We start from the raw sequence: 18,230 nt of genomic DNA on the forward strand, positions 1-18,230 counted from the left end.
CCTGCTGCGTCAGGACAGCCCAGAGGCCAGGCTGTTCCTGTGGTAGCTCTGTGGAAGTGGGTCAGGGTTTTTCCCTGGCCTGCCTCAAGTGTTTGCTGGCAGGAGCATGTTTCCCTGGGCAGCTGTTTAGAAGTTGGCAGGAAATGTGTCCCATGAAATATGGAGCTTCAGATGTTTTAGGTTTGCATTGTGCCGTCTGTTAAACTTTGTGTCTTCATTTTGCAGATCTGACTGGTTACAGTCTTACCGAGACTCTGGACACTTCGATGTTGCTTTACCCACAAAGTCCTTGCCTCCCATCCAGAAGAGCTCTGTCCTCCAAGCTCAGGAGGAAGCTGCCACATCTCTGTAGAGTGTTTGATGAATAGGATTTATGTGTTAGGCTTCATAGTTATAGATGTACATATGTTCTGATCCTTAGATGTAGTTTTGAATAAATTTGTTTCGATTGTATCTTTAAATTTTGATGACATATTTTAATTGTATATATTTTATTTTGATGACTAAAAAGAAGTAAATAAATAAATCAAATTTAAATAAACCAAGAGGAGAATGTGAGACCAGGACCTGCTAACCTAGAGATTATGGCAGTGCAGCTCACTCGATGTGCCAGTGTTTCACCATATCCTTTCCTCATTGGGCCCCTGCTCTTGCTCTTCTGCCATGTTTTCTTTGTGTCATTTGTGCTGCTCTTTGTTACTTGGCATTGCAGCGGGGCCACCTATTGACCTGCTTGGGGGACAATGGATCCGAAATATCCTGTATAGTCAAAAGTATTCTACCTCAATGTGTTCTGTGCTCACAAAAGGCCTGAGCAAGGAAACAAAGGGAAGTGTGCCCAAATCCCAAAGCTTTGCTCCTTTGCAATCTCACACGGATCTGGCTCACAGGGGTCTTCAGTCACAATTTCATAAGCAAGAAGAGGTCATGTATTTCACTGGGAAAAGATGCACTGCTTTGCAAAAGTCATCTGTATGTACATTTCCCTGGGACAGCAGTCGAACTGTGTTGTTTGTACCTTATTTGCAGAAGGATGAGTGCACTGTCAGGCCAATAACAAATGACAAGGGTTCCTCAAATCTATACCGCAGCCTGGGTGCCATTCAGCCCAGAGCTAGGGGATCATTTGTCATTCCCATGGACCAGTGCTTGCCAGTGTCATGAATTCCTGCAGAGCTGGAAGAAGCAATTCTGGATTCAGCTCCAGCTCTTGGTGGGCTTAATGATCATGGACAATACTGCCTTTCTAGAAATTATTCCGCAGTTCCTTTCATAGTCACTTAAAGTTTTTAAACTTCACATTTCAATTTGCTTTGCCTTAGGGAGAACCACTTCTGGGCCCAGTGAAAACTATAACCTTTTGACAGCAAAGTCCTCATGGTTGCCAGCTTCTGATGTCACAGAAGAAACGGCATGTGAATGTGTTACTTAAGTTTTCTGAAAGAAAAGCTTTATGTCACCTGCTGCATGTGTTTGCTTAGCTCTGAGTCTAGTCCTGGCCTAGTAAAGCCCAGGCAGGGTGGCATGTTGCAGGGAAAGCTAGTCTGTGAGCTTATGGGGATGCCATCACCAGAGGAGTGAATGTGTCCTTTGGGGATTTCTCTGGAGACAAAATTAGGGACCTACTCCATGCCACAATATTCTCTTAGATCTTTCTAAAATATCCTAGAAAAGGCTGTGAAACTTCAAGTCTCCTTGCACACCCACTGTTTGAATCGGGGCATTTTTGTCCCTCCTCAAAATCATTGCTCTTGCACACCAGAAACATCCACAAACGGGAATGATGCATGGTCCTCCTGCTGCTGCTTCAGAGTCTTGGGAAGTGCAGACCTGGGTATTCCCAATATAAACACTTAATTAGCATTTCATACTCCTTCAGGATACCCTGATTTCAGGGCTTTTTGTTTCAAAGCTGCCACTGTACCTGCTCTAGGGAAGAACAGTAAGTGGGAAACAATGACTGCCAGCCTTGCAAGGGTGTAGGGGAAAACCTGAAGTGTCTGTGTCAAAAGATGAATGGGAAGAGTGTAATTGCCAAAGGCAACCCTTCATTAGGATAGCAGGATCAGTTCTTTACTGCAGGCTTGCACAAAGATCATTTGGGACCTCCTTTTTGTATCTCATGCAGAAAAGGATCTCTTAATAATACCATGCTACTTAAAAGCCCATTGGGATGCAGCTGTGTAGGGATTCACAATGAAGCAGACTGCTGGCTTTGTCACTGCCAGCCCTGGTGACCCTGTGAGGGACCGTAGGGTATCCCATGCCTGTTTTGCCTCCAAACAAAGCTTCCTTTTCCTTATTAGTGTGGAGTAAACACAAGAGTAATAAAATGGACAATTAAACTGGCCACTTTGGAGGATATGCTCATGCTTTCACATGTCAGTCCTCTACCTCATGCTCCCAAGGCTTGTTACTCATCATGAAATATTTTAATAAAAAAACCTCAGCTCTTCATGTTACATCTGAATAAAATTGCATAAGATCATCAAGAATTCTGCTGGCAGGAACAAGACAAGAGCCTTCTGACACTCCTTTGCAGCTGTCCTGGATTTCTGCAGCCCTTTGTGTAAAGCTGCTGTAGATAGAATGTTTGAAGCTGGTTTGAGTCTTTATGGAAGATATGTAGAAGAGTATGCAGGGCTCTCCTAGCAGAAAACTCTTTGTCCAAGCCCAGGGACATTGTGCCAGCAGAAGTGGAGCAGCCCTGCTCCCAGCCCAAGAGTCTGTGAGCTGAGCCATGGGGCTCCAGCCCAGCTGCTTCACCTGCTGTGACCTTTCTGAAGAGCTCTGCCATTGGGAGAAAGTCGGTGCGGGACACACCACTGAGCTTTCATCAGCTGCTAGAACCACTCCGTGACAGCTCCTGTTCTTCCCGAGAGAGAACCCAGAGCTATCTTAAAACGCGTGTCATGGGGGCATTCTGTTTGTTAATAAACTGTTGGGTTTTTTCCCACTTTCATCTATTAGTATTAATTTCCTATTGCTGGAAAGGGATTGTTGGAACACTTTAGAGGAGATGACTTACTGCACAATATCCTGTTTTAAGTTCTCTCAAACTGTGTGAGACAGATGGCTTCACATAGGAGCATCTCCAAGGCTGCTGAGGGGAAGGCACAGCAGAAGAAAACCCTAGTATTTCTGAGGCAAATTCCTTGACACCAAACCAACCTGAGTTGTCAAACAGTGGACCTGATGTTTTGAGACATGGGCCAAAGGGGAAACCTTTCAGTGTGTTTGGTCCAGGCTGGGTTATGTTCCAGGCAAAGGTGTGTCAGTGTGTTGGATAATACTCTTTTCTTGACCTAGAGATGGGGCAACTGAGAGGCATTTTAAAAACTCTTATTCCATTTTCAGTCTCATAAGAAGGGTGAGACAATACAGATGTTATAATTCACGCCATTATAATCAGAAGCTAACTATTTCTTAATTACAATATACTGTAAGCGTTTCTTGGTCTATCAGCTTTTTGCCACGCCATGTTGTAGATGCCTTAAAGCCTATTATTTAAAACTCCCCCTCGTGGGTCCTACTACAATGCATCTTTCATAGTTCTATTTTTCCAAAGTATCTAGTCTTATTTACAAGACCATCTTTTGAAACTTTTTTCTAGCTCCATTTCTCTCTCACCAATATCTATCCTCTTCTATGGCATTTTTAAGTTAACATTTCTTGTCTCAAGATTTATATACGGATGCATACTGTGTGGGCCTTCTATTAGGACCGAAAAACTTTTTACAAATCCATTTCCCACATCAGTGCATTTGGCTCCTTCTCTCCTCCTTGTGTCCGGCATGCACAGGAGCCCACAGCTCCTGCAGAAACCATCCCAGCACTCAGTGGGAGCAAACTTGTGTCCCTTCCTCACCTAGAGCTGTGGTGCCCAGCCCTCCACGGCATTGGAATGAGGAACTGTTCCAGCTCTTTTAGAAGGAGCTAAGGAGATTTGGCCTTCAGATCAGCTCCTTCCCAGCTCTTGATTTGCTGCCCAGGTAAGCTGCTGCTTCTGGCAACACCTGTTTCACAGCTGACAGCCCTACTGTGCTGGGGAGCAGCCACTGCAGGAGCTTTTGCTCGTGACATTGAACCTTTCAGATCTTCTTAAGGAAAGCTCAGGGCAGAACTTGTCAAAAGAGCATTGCCTGGGCGATGTTTTGAACATTAAATCTTTCCTCTACCGGCCTTCATGTCCAGGGGCCTGTGAGCCTGAGTGGGCTGATGCTTCCTAAAATCTGAATGGCGCAGGATGTCTCCCAGACCCAAAATGACAGCACCTACAACTCGGGCTGCCCTGGCAATGTCGAGTGCCCCCTGCAAACTGACATCAGGAAACTGGGGTGGTGAGTTTTGTTTCCCATGGCAAAGGGCTGGCATTCGGGTCCAGGGGCCTGTGGCGCAACAACTGCCCCGGGCCCCAGAGTCTCAGACCTCAGGCAGCCTCTGATGACCAACAGGGAAAGGAAGGCAACAGGACGGGTCTTGGTCTAGCAAAATCCAGGCTCCTTTATTGTGCCAGGGTCCAAGACAAGAAACGAGGGGGTAGGGTCATGGGTTTTATATGACAGGGTAGGGGTGGAGTTTAGAGTCGGGGTCCAATAGCAGGAGGAGCAGGAGACTGCAAAGGGGTGAATCCAGGATGACAACCAATGGAAAAAACTAAGGCAGGGACATCACAGTAGAATTTCAACCAATGGGGAGTACAGGAAAAGAATATTCTGGGGCCTTCTTGTTTGACAAAATGGGGGTGAAGGGGTGAAATCATCTTTAAATCACGCCCCTCACCTGATGCTGTCTGTCTGGGTAGAATCCCCACCTCCTGGGGCAGGGGCATCCCACAACTCCCCCTTTTTGATTTCTTTTAGAAACAGGGGAATAATCTTTAACTTATGGCCCTAGAATATTCTTAAACTTAAATTACTTAATACTTATGAGGTAACTTATAAAGGTATTATGACAACTCATAACGGGATTCCCGGGGACATAATAATGAACTGTAAAACACTATTAACATGACAATGGCAATTATAAAACTGATAATTTTAGCTAAACTTGAGATAATGAAAAATTTTAATGGAAAGACTAAACATGAAAGGGGTGCACCCCTCGAGGGTCACCAAAAGTTAAAGCAGTCATTAGGGCACTGTCGAAATGCTGCTTAAACACTGATAGGCTTGGGACATCAACACCCTCTCCAGGGAGCTTGTTCCAGTGCTTGACCACCCTCTGTTATGAATAAATGTAAGGTTTTAACCATTTGTTTGTATGTTTAACCTTTTGTCTGTTTATTCCACAGTTTGAAAGTTCACTTGAGTGTATTCACTGATTCCACCCCTGTTCATATTTTCTCTACCTGATGTATTTGCCCCTATGCCTGGTTCACACTCCAGTTGTATTCCCCTAGTTTTGGTATATTTCCCTAGTGTTAGCCCCTTTGTTAGGACCCCTTTACACCTAGTAAGTTGAACCCTCTTTGTCCCCTTCATGGCGTCGGGTAGTTCAGCTGCTCCTCCCAGATGTGACTTCCTGATTCCCAGGAGGCCTAGCGTATGCTGCATATTAATTGCCGGACCCCAGCAGAGGACTAAAACTGGACTCAAACCACAAACCAAAGTAGGGACTGCTCAACAATCCACATCTAAAGGACAGGGAAGTCTCAAAGAATCGGAGAAAGCCTTCAACACCCCTGGAGCTGGTCGCCATGACTTGAGAGAGGTCCAAAAGGAGTAACCCCCTTAGACCATCAAGCCATAAATCGAGTCTCTGGACGTATCCTCCGAGGGTGAAGACTCCGACCCTGCCGTAATCGACAGGATCATCTACCCCTCCTCTGGGACGTTGCCGCACCTGGGAGTAGCGGCGGCGGCGCGAACACCGTACACCTGTCCCCTTAGGCTATCTTTTAATAAAGGCCTTATCAGAAAAGAAGCACAAGGTCTCCTGGCCCTTTATTAATTACACCGTCTCAGAAAAGAAACCCTTTCTTCTGTCCAGTCTAAACCATCCCGGTACAGCTTTGAACCCTTCTCAAATGTTCCAACACTAGATATCAAGGAGAAGAGAAAGGGAAATGCAGGGCAGAACCAGGGGCAGCAAGATGGGAGTTGCAGCCTGCAGGGACACAGCAGCATCTGTGGGACACACAGGACAAGCTGTGCTGGATGTGGCCAAGGGCCCTGGAAGGGCTGGCAGTGCCCAGGAGAAGCCAAGTCTGGGTACCCCGGGGCACATCAGGGTCTGTGCCACCAAGGCCTGTGAGGAGACACCTTGTCCTGAGGCAGTGGCGCCTCCTGGCACAGCCCCAGCCAGGCTGGGCACTGTCACCCCCTTGTCCTGCCCTCAGCATCCCCCCCCATGTCATTTTAGCATCAATTTTTGCACCAGGAGTTGCTTCCACCTGAGCTTTTGAACTAATAAGACGACTGGCTTGTTGGACAGGGAAACAAATTAATATCACCTCCAAAATATTAAGTGAGCTCACCACTGACGTTGGCAGTATACGACACGTTGGATTACAGAATCGTCCCGCAACTGATTTCTTGTAACTGGCTCAAAAACATAGCTGTGAGGATTTTGAAGGAATGTGTTGCATGAATCTTTCTGATCACTCTGCTTCCATTCACAAGAGATTTTCCCTACTTCAAGAGAATATGAAAAAGCTTACTATTGTTGTAAATCCTTTTGACAAATGACTCAAGGAATGTGGAATTACTGGATGGCTGAAAACCTTCTTGATTGAAGGAATTGGAATCCTTCTTGTCACTTTTGCTGTGCTTATTATCTTTGTCAGTATTTTTTCATGTATGAAGAAAACTTTAGAGTCTATTGTAAATAGAGCCTGGGTTGTCCAGAAAGAAAAAGGGGAATGTGTAGAGGAATTTCTCCTGGAACCAGGGCATGATATCCTAGATGATATTTCTTTGCAGGAACGTGCTGGCAAGAGCGTCCTGCGGGAACAGGGCTCTGGACTCTGGCTGGAACAGCCTGGTTTTGTTGCCGTTACCACAGGCAGGAGTTGAGGCAGGTGAAGAGGCAGCAGGCAGCTTATGTTTGTAGAGGGCCTGGGGCTGCACCTCTGAACCTCCACCTGGAAACACACTTGGGGGAATATGAGCTGCAGCTGGAGTGCCTGTCCTGAAAGGACCTGAAGTCATTCAGCATTGCCAGCTTTTCTTAAGAGTGTGTTGGTGTTCCCCAGGAAAGCTACACGTCTGGGGAAATGCCTTTGGAGGAAAGGGCTTGCTTCTCAAGGGAAGTGCTTCCCAGGGAGCTCCCAGTCAGGCAGGTGCAAGTGTCCCCCTTGGGCTCTCTGTGGTCCTTTTAGTCCTTGAGGCCCATTGCGCTTGACAGAGGGGCAGGGCAAGGGAGAAGGGTGTGAAGAGCAGGCTTGGCATCTGCCTGGACCTATGCAGACCAACCCAAGCACCTGCAGCAGGGTGTATTCTCCACTTTGGACAGAGGTGTGAGCAGGAGCACCTCTGTCCAGCTGTGAGTTCCAAAGCTCTCTTTGAGATCTGTGAATTAAAAGGCCTTTATGCACACACTTTTTGCATCTTCCCTGTCTGCTGGGTTTTAACTCTTGGCAATATGCATTTGCCTCTTGTTTGGTGGAAGCTGCTGTGGCCCAGGGCCAGCACAGAGCTGGGCTGTGTGGACCACGCACCGTGGAGAGTCTTGTTTGATCGTGGTGTGTCCCTGGCCTCAGAAAAGTCTGGGAAGGTTTGCCTCCCAAGGTGTCCCGCTATTGGCTCTCCCTGTGCATCTTGGAGAGAACAAGGTAGGCATTTCTGGCAGCTGGGCATCAGCAGGCCTTAAAATGGGGGTGTGTTGTGGAGCGAGCCCAGCTGAGATACCCTGAGAGGAGCCCAGTGCTCCTTGCTCCCCTGTGCTGACACGTGAGCGTTTCTCTGGTTTTGGGATGACCCTGGCTGTGTGAGGGGGTGCTACGTGGACACGAGACAGCTGGTCCCGTCCTGCTGCGTCCCAGCAGTACCTTGCAGCAGTCCTGCATCCATGTCAGGGTGCTGGCCAAGAGAGGTCCTGGAAGCTGAGGCAGCTGATTTTAAGCTTGTGCAGGTCCCTACAGGTCAAGGCCAACGGTGTTCCCTCAGGATATAGCAGTCCTGAGGGGTCTCCCTTATTCAAAGAAATCGGCAGACAAATGCACTGTCTGCCAAAAGCCCTTTTACTGACCTGGCAGGAGGGCAGGGGTCTGCACCCACTGAAATGTTTCTCCAACATGTATAAATTTCAGTGGGTTGATGTAGGAATTGTATCAAACATACCATCCATCTTTACACTCCTCAGGTGATTCCATAGGCAGGGGGTTAGAAATACATTCAGATTGCTGTACTTGAAGCTGATTTCCAGGCCCTGGCCAGGAGCCATCTCGATGCCCCAAAGCAGCACAAAGTCTTCCTCATGGCTTCCCTGCACAGGGCTGACTCCACACTTCCCTTAGTTCTTCTGGTAGACTATGTCTAGAGCTTTTTGTCAAGTCCCTCTCAGGTCAAGTTAGGCCTGCCAGGTTTTTCTTATGCTAACTGCTGCTAAGTACTTAGGTATGTCGGTGCTCATTACTTGTTTACTCATGTGAATTGCTTGTGCTTCCTTCTGTCAAACAAAGACCTTGTTTCCTTGCCAAAGGTGCCTGAGGCCACCCGCTCCCTGTGGCAGCAGTTGCTTTCCTGTGGAATGTTCTACCTCCCTGAGAGTAAAGAGGGAGCTGGAGAAAGAGCTTGCCAGGCTGCTCTCCATCCTTCCCCAGCACTCCTGGTTCAGTGAAGAAGTCCGAGCTGAGCGCAAAGGTGCAAATGGAACAGCTGTGCACAGGAAGGCTCAGTGGGAAGGATGATCCAGGAACCATAGGCCTGGCAGCCTGAGCTTGCTCCAGGGGAAGGCCTTGGAGCAGATCCTCCTGAGTGCCATCCCACGGCACCTGCAGGGAACCAGGGCGTCTGCTGGAGGGTGGGAAAGCTCTGTGGAGGGACGGGGACAGCTGGGGCTCCTGGCAGGGTGTTGAGGGATCTGTGCAGGAGTTTGGGGGGGTTGCTGCTGGTGGGGTGTTGAAGAAGGAGTTGTGTGGAAGGTGAGAGGTCTAGGCTGGAATGTGAGTCAGTTGGAAGGCAGCATCTGTGCTTTGGCACAGCTTTGGTTAGGGAGAGCAGAAAGAATATCTGTGACTTTTCCTCTTCATGCTCCTGATTCTGCTGCAGGGAACAAGAGGGGAGAGCTGCACTTTGCTGGCCACTTAGATATCTGTATCAAGGGGGAGGATTCACTCTTTTGTCATCTACTCATTTCTTTGGGCTACTTTTGTAGCACTGAGTGGACTTTCATTTCTTGAGAGCTCTTATTCCTTAAGAGAATTAGGATATTATCATCCCTTCATAGAAAACCCAAAAACGGCCCTTGTTTTTGTCCTTTTTTGGTGTAGTGTTATGTTCTGTAAAGTGATCCTCAGTGGATGAGGTTAAGGCAAATGAGTTGCTGCTTTGAGATGGGAAGCAAAATTCCAAATCTTCACCTCCTCAGGCCATCCCAATTAATTTGGGAAGTTTGCAAATATTTGGAACTACTTGAGTTTAACAGTGGGAAGTCAAGCTTTCCTGAACTGAGGATTCTTACTTGCCAGATTCTTCCATGCCTTGGCCACTAAGGTGTTTTTGTGCTGAAGGCAAGAACTTCAATGAGAAAATAATTTCAGCATGGAGTAAGAGCTTCTGACAGAGACCAAGTGTTGCCAGCAGTTGCTCCAGGTGCTCCTGCCAACAGCCCCTGCAGGCAGGAGCGCAGCCCCCAATGCACGTGGGCTTTGGCTCCCTCTGGCACAGAAGCCCCCCACGGGCACAGGTCTCTGGGGCAGGAGACGGGCACCAGCGCTGCCAGGGCTCGGGGGGTGGCAGGTCTGCTTGGGCAGGGACTCTGCCACACCTGCTGATGTCAGCGCTCCCCGGGCCACAGGGGTCTGAGCAGCATTCGTGCCCTGGCCCACACGTTCCTTGTCTGTGTCACACCCGCAGGTTTAGGATGGCCACCAGCCGGGACGTGTCCCAAGGAGGCCATGCCAGCTTCTGTGGAAGGCCCCGTGCCCTTCCCAGCACAGCTGCATCAGCAGCCCTAGGGGCTCCTTCTGCTGCCCTGAGCCCACAGAGCAGGGCAGCGTTTGCTGATGGTTTGAGCCTTTCCTAAAGACCCTGTCAGGCTCTTTTAGACACTTGGGGTGAGGAATTCCTTCCAACCTGGGCCACTTTGGGTGGGCCAGGGGCGGCCCCAGGGCAGGGAGCAGTGTGTGCAGGGGCCCTGTGTGACACGGTGCAGCATGGTCACCGTGGCATGGAACGGGACAGCGTGTCCAAGGGCCCTTTGTGACACGGGGTGACATAGGAGCTGGCGGTGACAAGACCACGCCACAGTGCTTGGAGCACGCGATGGGACAGGACGGGACAGAGTGGTGCCGTGAGGAGCCCCCGCACAGCACACTCGTTCGTGTCTGACCCGGAGCTTTTCCCAGGCGTTATTCCTGCAGCTGACCTTGAGGCCAGACCACAGCACTTGGTGACCTGTGGCCTTCCCGAGGCTTCTCTTCTGCAGGTGCCCTTAAGGGCAGACCGTGGGACTTGGTGCCCTGGAGGCATCTCCCATCCCTGCCACCAGTGCCCTCGAGGTCAGACCAGAATCCTTGACAGGAGTCTCCTGTCCTTCTGGCAGGAGCCTTTGAGACCAGAGTGCAGGACTTGCTGTCCTGTAGCCTTCCTGAGGCTTCTCTCTTGAAGGTGCCTTCCAGGCACGACTGCAGGACTTGCTGACTCGGAGCTTTTCCAAGGCATCTCTCCTGCAAGTACCCACAAATCCAGTCACTGCCATGGAGCAGAGATCCCTGAGAGGGCCCAAGCTGGCCTGGGTGGAGGAGGAGGAAGAAGGCCCTGGAGCTGCCCCAGTAGAGGAGATCAAAGAGGTGGTGCGGTTCAAGCCTCTACAGGAGGATGAGTGGCAGAGCTGGGCTACAGGGTTGGTGCCTGCAGCCAGCTTGGCACCATCCCATCCCACTGCATCCCACTGCATCCGATCCCATCCCATCCCATGGGATCCCATGGCATCCCATCCCATCCCGTCCCTTCCCATCCCATCCCATCCCCTGGGGACATGCCCACGGACAGGATGAAAGAGGGGCCGGGCAGACACCCCGCAGCGGCCGTGCTCCATTCCCTGGGGCATCCCAGGGCTGTCCCTGCCTGGGGAGTGCAGGGCTGGGCTGTGTTCTCTGGCCTCTCCCGCAGCCCCTCAGCTCTGGCTGCGCTCGCTCTTTGCCAGATGCAGCCGTGGACCACACACAAGAGCAGGACCCCGCCTGTGGTCTCTTCCGCAGAACAGCGCACGTACCTGCAGCCATCCCCACCTGGGCTGGGCCTGCTGTCACCGCTCAGCCGAGCACCGTGCTTGGAGCATTCCATGGAACATCCCTGGCTTCCTGCCCTTTTCCTACACCTGGTTTGCAAATTCATCAAGAGGATTCAGGAGGAAGAGACCAGCACCATGGGCACAGGGCTCAGAGCATATTACACACCTTCAAAACCAAGACCTGTGCTGCCCTGCTGGATATGCTCGTAGAGGAGGGGTTTTGCAATCCTAAGCAAATAAGCAGCCTGTGGCCAGGGTTTGATCCTCCCAGGAATTGCTTGGCCTCCCAAGCCACACCCGCTGGTCACTGGAAGCCTTTGAGGCTATGGCAGTGTGGTGGCAAGGGAAGCACTTCTCTGGGGAAGCTGGGGACATTCCTCCGTCTGGCAGCTTCCCAAGTCTCCCCGTGCCTTCTCCAGGTGCCCGCCATGGTGAGGTACATCCACCAGTGGCTCATGGCCAATCAGTTTGCTGAGCACAGGCTGAACAGGGCCCTGCTGGATCTCACCGAAGAACAGCCCGCTAATGTATTAATGACGCTCCTGCATGTGGCCCCATCCTGTGACAGGTACGGGGCCACCTGCCCAGAGGGCTCAGGGCTCCCCAGCCCATCAGCCTGTACAGCCTGTCCCAGGTGTCTGACCAACAGAGAGTCCCCAGGGCCCTCTGGCTGCTCCCTTTGCCAGCCCTGGCACCTCAGCCCCCAAGCCTGCTGCCATGCTCCCTCGCTGCCCCTCAGGGGCCTGTCCCCACAGGGATGGGCTGCCTGGGTGCTGCTGGCGAGGGGCAGTGGGCAGAGGCAGAGCTGGCAGCCAGCTCAGGTCCCCGCAGCTGCCCAGGCCACGGTGCTGTGTCCCAGACCCCCCTGAGACAGAGCTCTAACCCCGCAGAGCTGCTTTGACCATGTGGAAGAGCATCATGTGCTCGCCCAGGACTGCCGAGCCAGTGCAGCTGATACTCCTCGATGTGCTGGGGAGCTGGCCAGAGCACAGCACGTTCACCTCTGATGGGGACAAAATGGGTGTCTTTGTCCTGGCTGTGAGTTTCTGCAACTGGCCTTTGCTGGCCCCAAGGCCACCTTGTCCAGCAGCTCTCCATCCTCCTTCCCCCACTGCATCTCCCTGCCTCAGGCGCTGGGCTGAAACCTGGCCTCGGGGAGCTTCAGGGGCACCAGGCCCGCTGCTCCCCCTGCGTCTCTCTGGGCCTCTCCCTCCCGTGCTCGGGCCCTGCCACACGGACACCTCGGCACTGAGCGCTGTCTCGGGGGGCTTTGTCCTTTGCAGACAACTGTGGTGATGTGGAAGATCCTCCAGGTGCCCTGTGTCCCACATATGGAGACGGTGTATTTCCCCCACCTAGTTGTGCATCTGCTCTTCCAAGTGTTCTTCAGCACTCTGGATATGCCAGAGGAGGTTGATACCTTCTGGAAGGGATGCCAGCAGCAATACGGCCTTGCCACCAGCCCCAACAGGTACTCCATCCCAGTCTTCTGTCCCTGCCACATCCCTGGGCAGGAACCAGTGCTCCCAGCGCGACCTGGGCTTTGCTCTGCACGCAGGTTTGCAGTGCAGACCCTGAAGTCCCTGCTCTGCCAAATGGAGCACGAGGATGTGGTGCTGGCAATGGAACGCAAGTGTGGCTGGGACACGCTGCTGTGTGCTGACACCCACCACTATGCCGTGGGTCTGCTGGCCAGGTGAGACCCCCTTCTCCCTGCTGCCTCTGACATTTGTGCTCTGTGCCCAGGGTGCCCCACACAGTCCCCGTGGTCGTGGGCCAGAGGGCCTTGTCACCGAGGGACAGCCAAACAGACTGGAAAAGGCTGGGAGAGGAGGGTACCCACAAGGAGCCGCCTCCCAAATAGCCCAGGGCCCCTTGCAGGATGCTGTGGAAAGACCAGACCTCTGTGAGTCTGTCCTGGGAGCGGTTTGTCCCTCAGCCCAAAGTCTTGGTTACTTTTTCTCCTGCCAGGGAGATATCCGTGTCTTGTACTCCCGGATCGCTCGCTACCTGCTCCAGCTGCTCAGCACACAGGAGCCACACTGGGAACTGCCCACCCACTCTGGCGTTCCCTGTGGAGGTGAACCTGATGGCCAGTGCTGCCTCGCTCAGCTGCTTCCCAGCTCTTTGCCCTCTCGTAGCCACAGCTGCCTGGGACGGGTGCCCACGCCCTGTGCTGCTGCCTGGGTCCAGCCCTGTGCTGTTCCGGGCTCCTACCAGCCGGGTCTCCTGTCACTGCCCTGTGCCTTTCAGGTCCTCGAGTGCCTGAAGTTGAGTGAAGGCAGTGCTAACAGAGTCCTGCAAATCTTGTCAAGGCACCTGCGGAGTGAGTGCAGGGATAGGCGTTGCCTGGAGCTCAGGGCCCTTCTCAAGCTCATTGACGATCCCTCGATGCTGAGAAGGGGGCAGCGGCTGAGGTTGCGCTCGGGAATGCAGTTGCTTGGGCTTTGCTGGGCTTTAGGCGCTGGGGCAGCTGCTCCCAGCTCTCCTGCCTCCTGCTTCAGCTGCCCAAGTGCTTTGGAACAGCCCTTTGGCCTCTAGGCCCTGCAGCAGCAGGATGGCGTTTCACAAACTTGTGTTCCGCACAGAGGGAAAAAATGTGGAGCCTGACTGAAAATCTTGTGGAGCTCCTGCGGGACGCAGATGGAGAGATAGTTAGCATGATAGTCATGCTCCTCAGCTTTATCTCCCGGGACAAGGACATGCTGATAGCCAGCTCCATTGCACTGCATCTGGTTGAGGCGCTCCAGCATAAGGCTCGCTGCCTCCAGCCACAACCACTGGCTGCTGCCCGGACGCTTTGTGCCCTGTGGATTTCCAGGCCTGAGCCAAGCTGAGCCCCGTGCAGCCGATGCTGAGGTCTTTTTTTCTTCCTTTCATACAGGAAAATAGCCAGGTGCAGCTGCTCTCCATACTGCTCTTCCAAGCATTGGTGTCTCTTCCACTGCAAAAGGACAAAAAGGCCCTGAAGACACACGTGCGCCAGAGCCTGCTGCCACTCTTCTTCCACTGCCATGATGAGGATGGGTGTGTGGCACAGGTGAGGCCTCGTGGGCTGCTGCTGTCCCCCTGGGAGGTGGCTCAGCTGCCTCCTGCCGTGGCGCCTGGTGGGCTGCAGCCTCCTCCAGACCTTGGCACAGGGACACAGGTCCTACGCCCTGGGCTGTGGGGCCATCTCCGTGTCTCTGCTGCTCTCCAGGCTTCTCAGGAAATGCTGCTTTGTGTGGCCCAGTTGCTGAAGAGGAGGGATCTTGAAAAAGTGGTGAAGAAAAAGAAGCTGTGGAAGTTCACCGAGTACCTGGTAAGGACGGCCTGGAAGCGCAGTGCTCAGTGTGCAGGGCAGGCAGCTGTGCCCCTGCCCGCTGCTGCAGCCAGAGGCGGCACAGGCTCTTCTCCAGGCTCCTGTGGGCCCGAGCTGGGGCCGATGGAGCCCCAGCCTCTGAGACATTGCTGCTCCTCAGCCAGTGACAGGATGAGTCCCTAAGCCAGGGGCTCGGCCTTCCTCGTGGTGAGGAGCACCAAGGAAGGCAACAGTGTGATGGAGACTGCCATGGGCTAGGAACTCACTGGGGGAAAAGAGGGAGCAGTTGGGAAGTAAAAGGCAGGTGGGGGAGAGAATTCAGTTCAGAGAAGGCCTGAGCTACAGCTTGAGCAAGCTGAAAAATGGCATTTGGGGTCATGCCAGATTGATTTCATTTCAGAAGCTATTGAACAAGTTTAATTTTTGGGTGGTGGCATGTTTTCCCTGGGAGGTGTACACTCTGCAAACTTGAGCTGTATTGCTGAAATGCTCAAGCAAGTCTGTGCTGCAGGTCACACCATTTCTTCTTTGGCTGATTGCGGCCCGGTGCTGAGCTCCAGCAGAGCCCTGGCAGAGCCCAGAGCAGCCTCAGCATCCGCAGAGCCTGGCTGCAAGGAGAGAAACCAGAAAGTGCCCCTCAGCTGAAGGCTCCTGTCCCCTTGTCCCAGCTGCCCGCGGTGCCCAGGCCATGCTGGCCGTGCCCAGAGCTGTGCCCAGAGCTGCCCATCACTGCTGCCTTTGGCAGCAGAGCAGGAGGGCAGGACATGTGCCCAGCCTGCAGCCAGCCACAGCACATCCACCTCCTCATCAGCTGCCCAGAGCAGGATGCTCCTGTGCTTGCTGCCATCTCCCCAAAGCTCTGATCCCACCATGCCAAGCAGACGGGACCCACCTGACGCCATCCACCGCTGGAAGAAAAGCTGGTCCCAAACGATGTCCTCAGCCTTCTCCAAGGGTACGGCCCATCCACGCCGCAGCTGCTCCCAAGCACTTCCCCATCCAGACTGGACCCCACCTAGAACGTTTCCTCTAGAAAAACACACAACAAATTATTGAAAATAGACTACAGACAAAAAGGGGAAACAAGAACACAAGACAAATCGTATCTCTGACAGGAACTTGAGGAAGGCCCAACCCCTGCATGCCAGGGAAAAACCCACTCACAGGTGAGGGAAGCCCAGGCTTTCTCCCTTCCCCCCTGCACTGCCCCCCAAAATAAGGATGATCCCAAAGCAAACAAGGGCAGTGGAGCAGCCCAAGCCCTTCCTTGCCGGCAAAGCAAAGCAGCCCCTGCGCAGGTTCTGGAGTCCCACCTGTGCTCCCACCATGGGGGGTTTGTTTGTGTCGGGCTGGCTGCCCCAGCCCCAGCCCCAGCCCAGGGCACGGTGGGTGGTGGGGGCTGTTAGCAGGGCCAGGGGGCCACTCCCATTTTGTACCCACCTGTTGCAGTGTGCAGCTACGCAAACAGAGCAAAAAGGCTTTGTGAATTTGAGATGGGAGTTTCTATTTCCTAAACCTAAAGCTGGAATTTCTATTCTGTATTTTTACATGTATTCATCCTTCCCCTTGGAGTTATTCCCATTGGATTTTACCTATAATGTATTCACACTGGGCATTGTTCTATTGGTTTCACCTTATTTCTTATTTTCCCCTATAAAACCTTTGTCTGGACCCGAGATCGGGGTCACTTGTACGTGCGGCGATCAGGCAAATACAACCTACTTTGGACTGCACAACAAGTGTCCAGTCTCTTGAGTCTCTTTATCCCGGTCTTGCTTGCGCTCTCTAAACAGCTGTGTCCGTATCAGACGAACCACAAAGGTGTTTGTTGCCTCTCTCTCTCTCCGACAGTTCCTGGAAGCGCCTGGCCAGCGCTCCAGGAAACGGTAACCGGGCGAAAACAAGGAAGTCGGAGAGAGGAGAAAAGAACGGAAAGGAACACCCACTCCAGCCCATCCCCCCCAGCCCTGCCAAAAGCAGCCTGGCAGCCGACTGAAGGATCAGCTGCACCTGCCCCAGCAAAAGGGGAACCTTTGGTTCCCTGCCAGGCTGTGCAATGCCCAAATCTGGGAGCATCCCCTGCATGTGGACTCATCTGTAAATTCCCTGTGGAGCCTGGCTTTGAAGAAGGTGCCAGAATCAAAGTCCATCATCTTCAGCCTGCTGATGACCAGGTGGAGCAAGAGGTTGTCATCCTTGATGTTGTCCTTGCTGTCTCCAGCAGCAGCAGCCCCACCTGGTACAGCTTCTCCAGGTGTAGAGAGCTTGGCAGAAGAATGGTTAAACAGCAAGGGACATGAAACTGTAAAATTAGTCAAAGTATGAGGGCCTACGTGACTGCTGCAACAGTCAGCATGACCCTGGGTGTAGAAATCAGGATATGTAGAAATCAGAGTCTGCAAGAATCAGGATGCTGAAACTGCTTGGTATGTAGAAATAGAGAAGAACCAAAAAGTATCAACCACAAGAACAGCAAGAGCAACCGAACAAGACAGTTGCGCAAATCACACAGCAACCAATCATGAGCTTGGCTTTTGCAATATGCATGAGCTAATTAACGAGTATATATAAACTTTGTAATTTGTTGCAATAAACTGAGACTTGATGATCATGATATCATGAGTCTTGTCTCCCGCGGCACTTCTCCAACATCCAGGGGCTCCTTCTCTTTCTGTGGGGGTGAGACCAGGTTGTCAGGGTTCTGCCCAGGGCCCCAGCTGTCAGGGAACCACGGACAAGCAAAACCAGCTCAGATGGCGGCAACCAGTGCTGGGCAGAGCAGCTCAGCTCCAGCATCAGGGCTGCATGTTCCCATCTGATGACTCCTGGGCAGTGACACAGGCAGGACAAAAAAGTCTGGGTTCCTTTGCTTCTTATTGCCAAGGCATGTGGGGAGCTGTAACTTACCAGAGCCTTGCATCGAAGTGTGCCTGTGGCTCTCTCCCTTCTTCTAGGGCAGATGAATGTCCTGCATCCAGGGATCACAGAACAGCTCTCCTAACAAGGGCCTTTCCAAGTCCACCATGGATAAACCGCCTGATCAGATCTCGGCACACTGGGCAGAGAAACCAGAACCCGCCGGTCAGTTGGAGAAGGCTCCTGTTGGCTTTGCCCCACTAATCCGATGCTCAGGCCATGCTGGATGGGCTCAGAGCTGGGCCTAAACTTTCCCATCAATTCCCTGTTTTGGAGAAGAGCAGGAGAGCAGGACATGTGCCACCTCCTCAGCAGCTGCCAAAGTGTCTCAAAGCATAAATGGGACCCACTGAGGTCCATCCCCAACACAGGCTCCTCATGGACTCCTTGGAGGAGAGAACTGGAGGCCAGGATGGCACAAAAACCTCTCAGAGACTCAAAATGGCACAAAAACCTCTCCGTGTGGAAAGGAAAATCCAAAGTACCATAAATACCTGGAGTATCTCAAAGCATTAATGAGCCCCACTGAGTGTCAGTGCAAAGCTCTCAAGGGACTCGTTAAAGCAGATAATTGGGGCCATGACTGCACAAACCTCTCACGGAGTCTGCATCTAAC

The 18,230-nt window shown here is 52.3% G+C and overlaps 1 protein-coding gene and 1 long non-coding RNA gene across 2 annotated transcripts; one reads left to right on the forward strand and one right to left on the reverse strand.

Annotated features, from left to right (window-relative positions):
• Positions 1-11,815: 11,815 nt before the first annotated feature.
• LOC128783134 (uncharacterized) lies at positions 11,816-14,691 on the forward strand. The gene is made up of 6 exons (XM_053933724.1): positions 11,816-11,965; positions 12,288-12,435; positions 12,681-12,868; positions 12,956-13,093; positions 14,282-14,437; positions 14,597-14,691. Exons 1-5 carry the CDS (start codon positions 11,826-11,828, stop codon positions 14,364-14,366), a joined length of 699 nt encoding a protein of 232 aa, XP_053789699.1. The 5' UTR covers positions 11,816-11,825; the 3' UTR covers positions 14,367-14,437; positions 14,597-14,691.
• Positions 14,692-15,087: 396 nt separating this feature from the next.
• Positions 15,088-16,093, reverse strand: LOC128783136 (uncharacterized). Its single transcript, XR_008429013.1, has 2 exons — positions 15,591-16,093; positions 15,088-15,306 (listed from the first exon to the last, which is right to left on the reverse strand). It is a non-coding gene; the product is annotated as an uncharacterized LOC128783136 (long non-coding RNA).
• Positions 16,094-18,230: the final 2,137 nt, after the last annotated feature.

The sequence above is a fragment of the Vidua chalybeata genome, unplaced genomic scaffold (genome assembly GCF_026979565.1).
Source record: "Vidua chalybeata isolate OUT-0048 unplaced genomic scaffold, bVidCha1 merged haplotype W_reject_16, whole genome shotgun sequence".
Lineage (NCBI taxonomy): Eukaryota > Metazoa > Chordata > Aves > Passeriformes > Viduidae > Vidua > Vidua chalybeata.

Excerpts from the sequence above, each read along its gene's own strand:
- LOC128783134 (XM_053933724.1), top strand. The coding sequence starts at position 11,826 with ATGGTGAGGTACATCCACCAGTGGCTCATGGCCAATCAGTTTGCTGAG. Across the intron at positions 11,966-12,287 it reads GTGGCCCCATCCTGTGACAG|AGCTGCTTTGACCATGTGGA; the intron begins GTACGGGGCCAC and ends CTAACCCCGCAG. Across the intron at positions 12,869-12,955 it reads CTTGCCACCAGCCCCAACAG|GTTTGCAGTGCAGACCCTGA; the intron begins GTACTCCATCCC and ends CTCTGCACGCAG.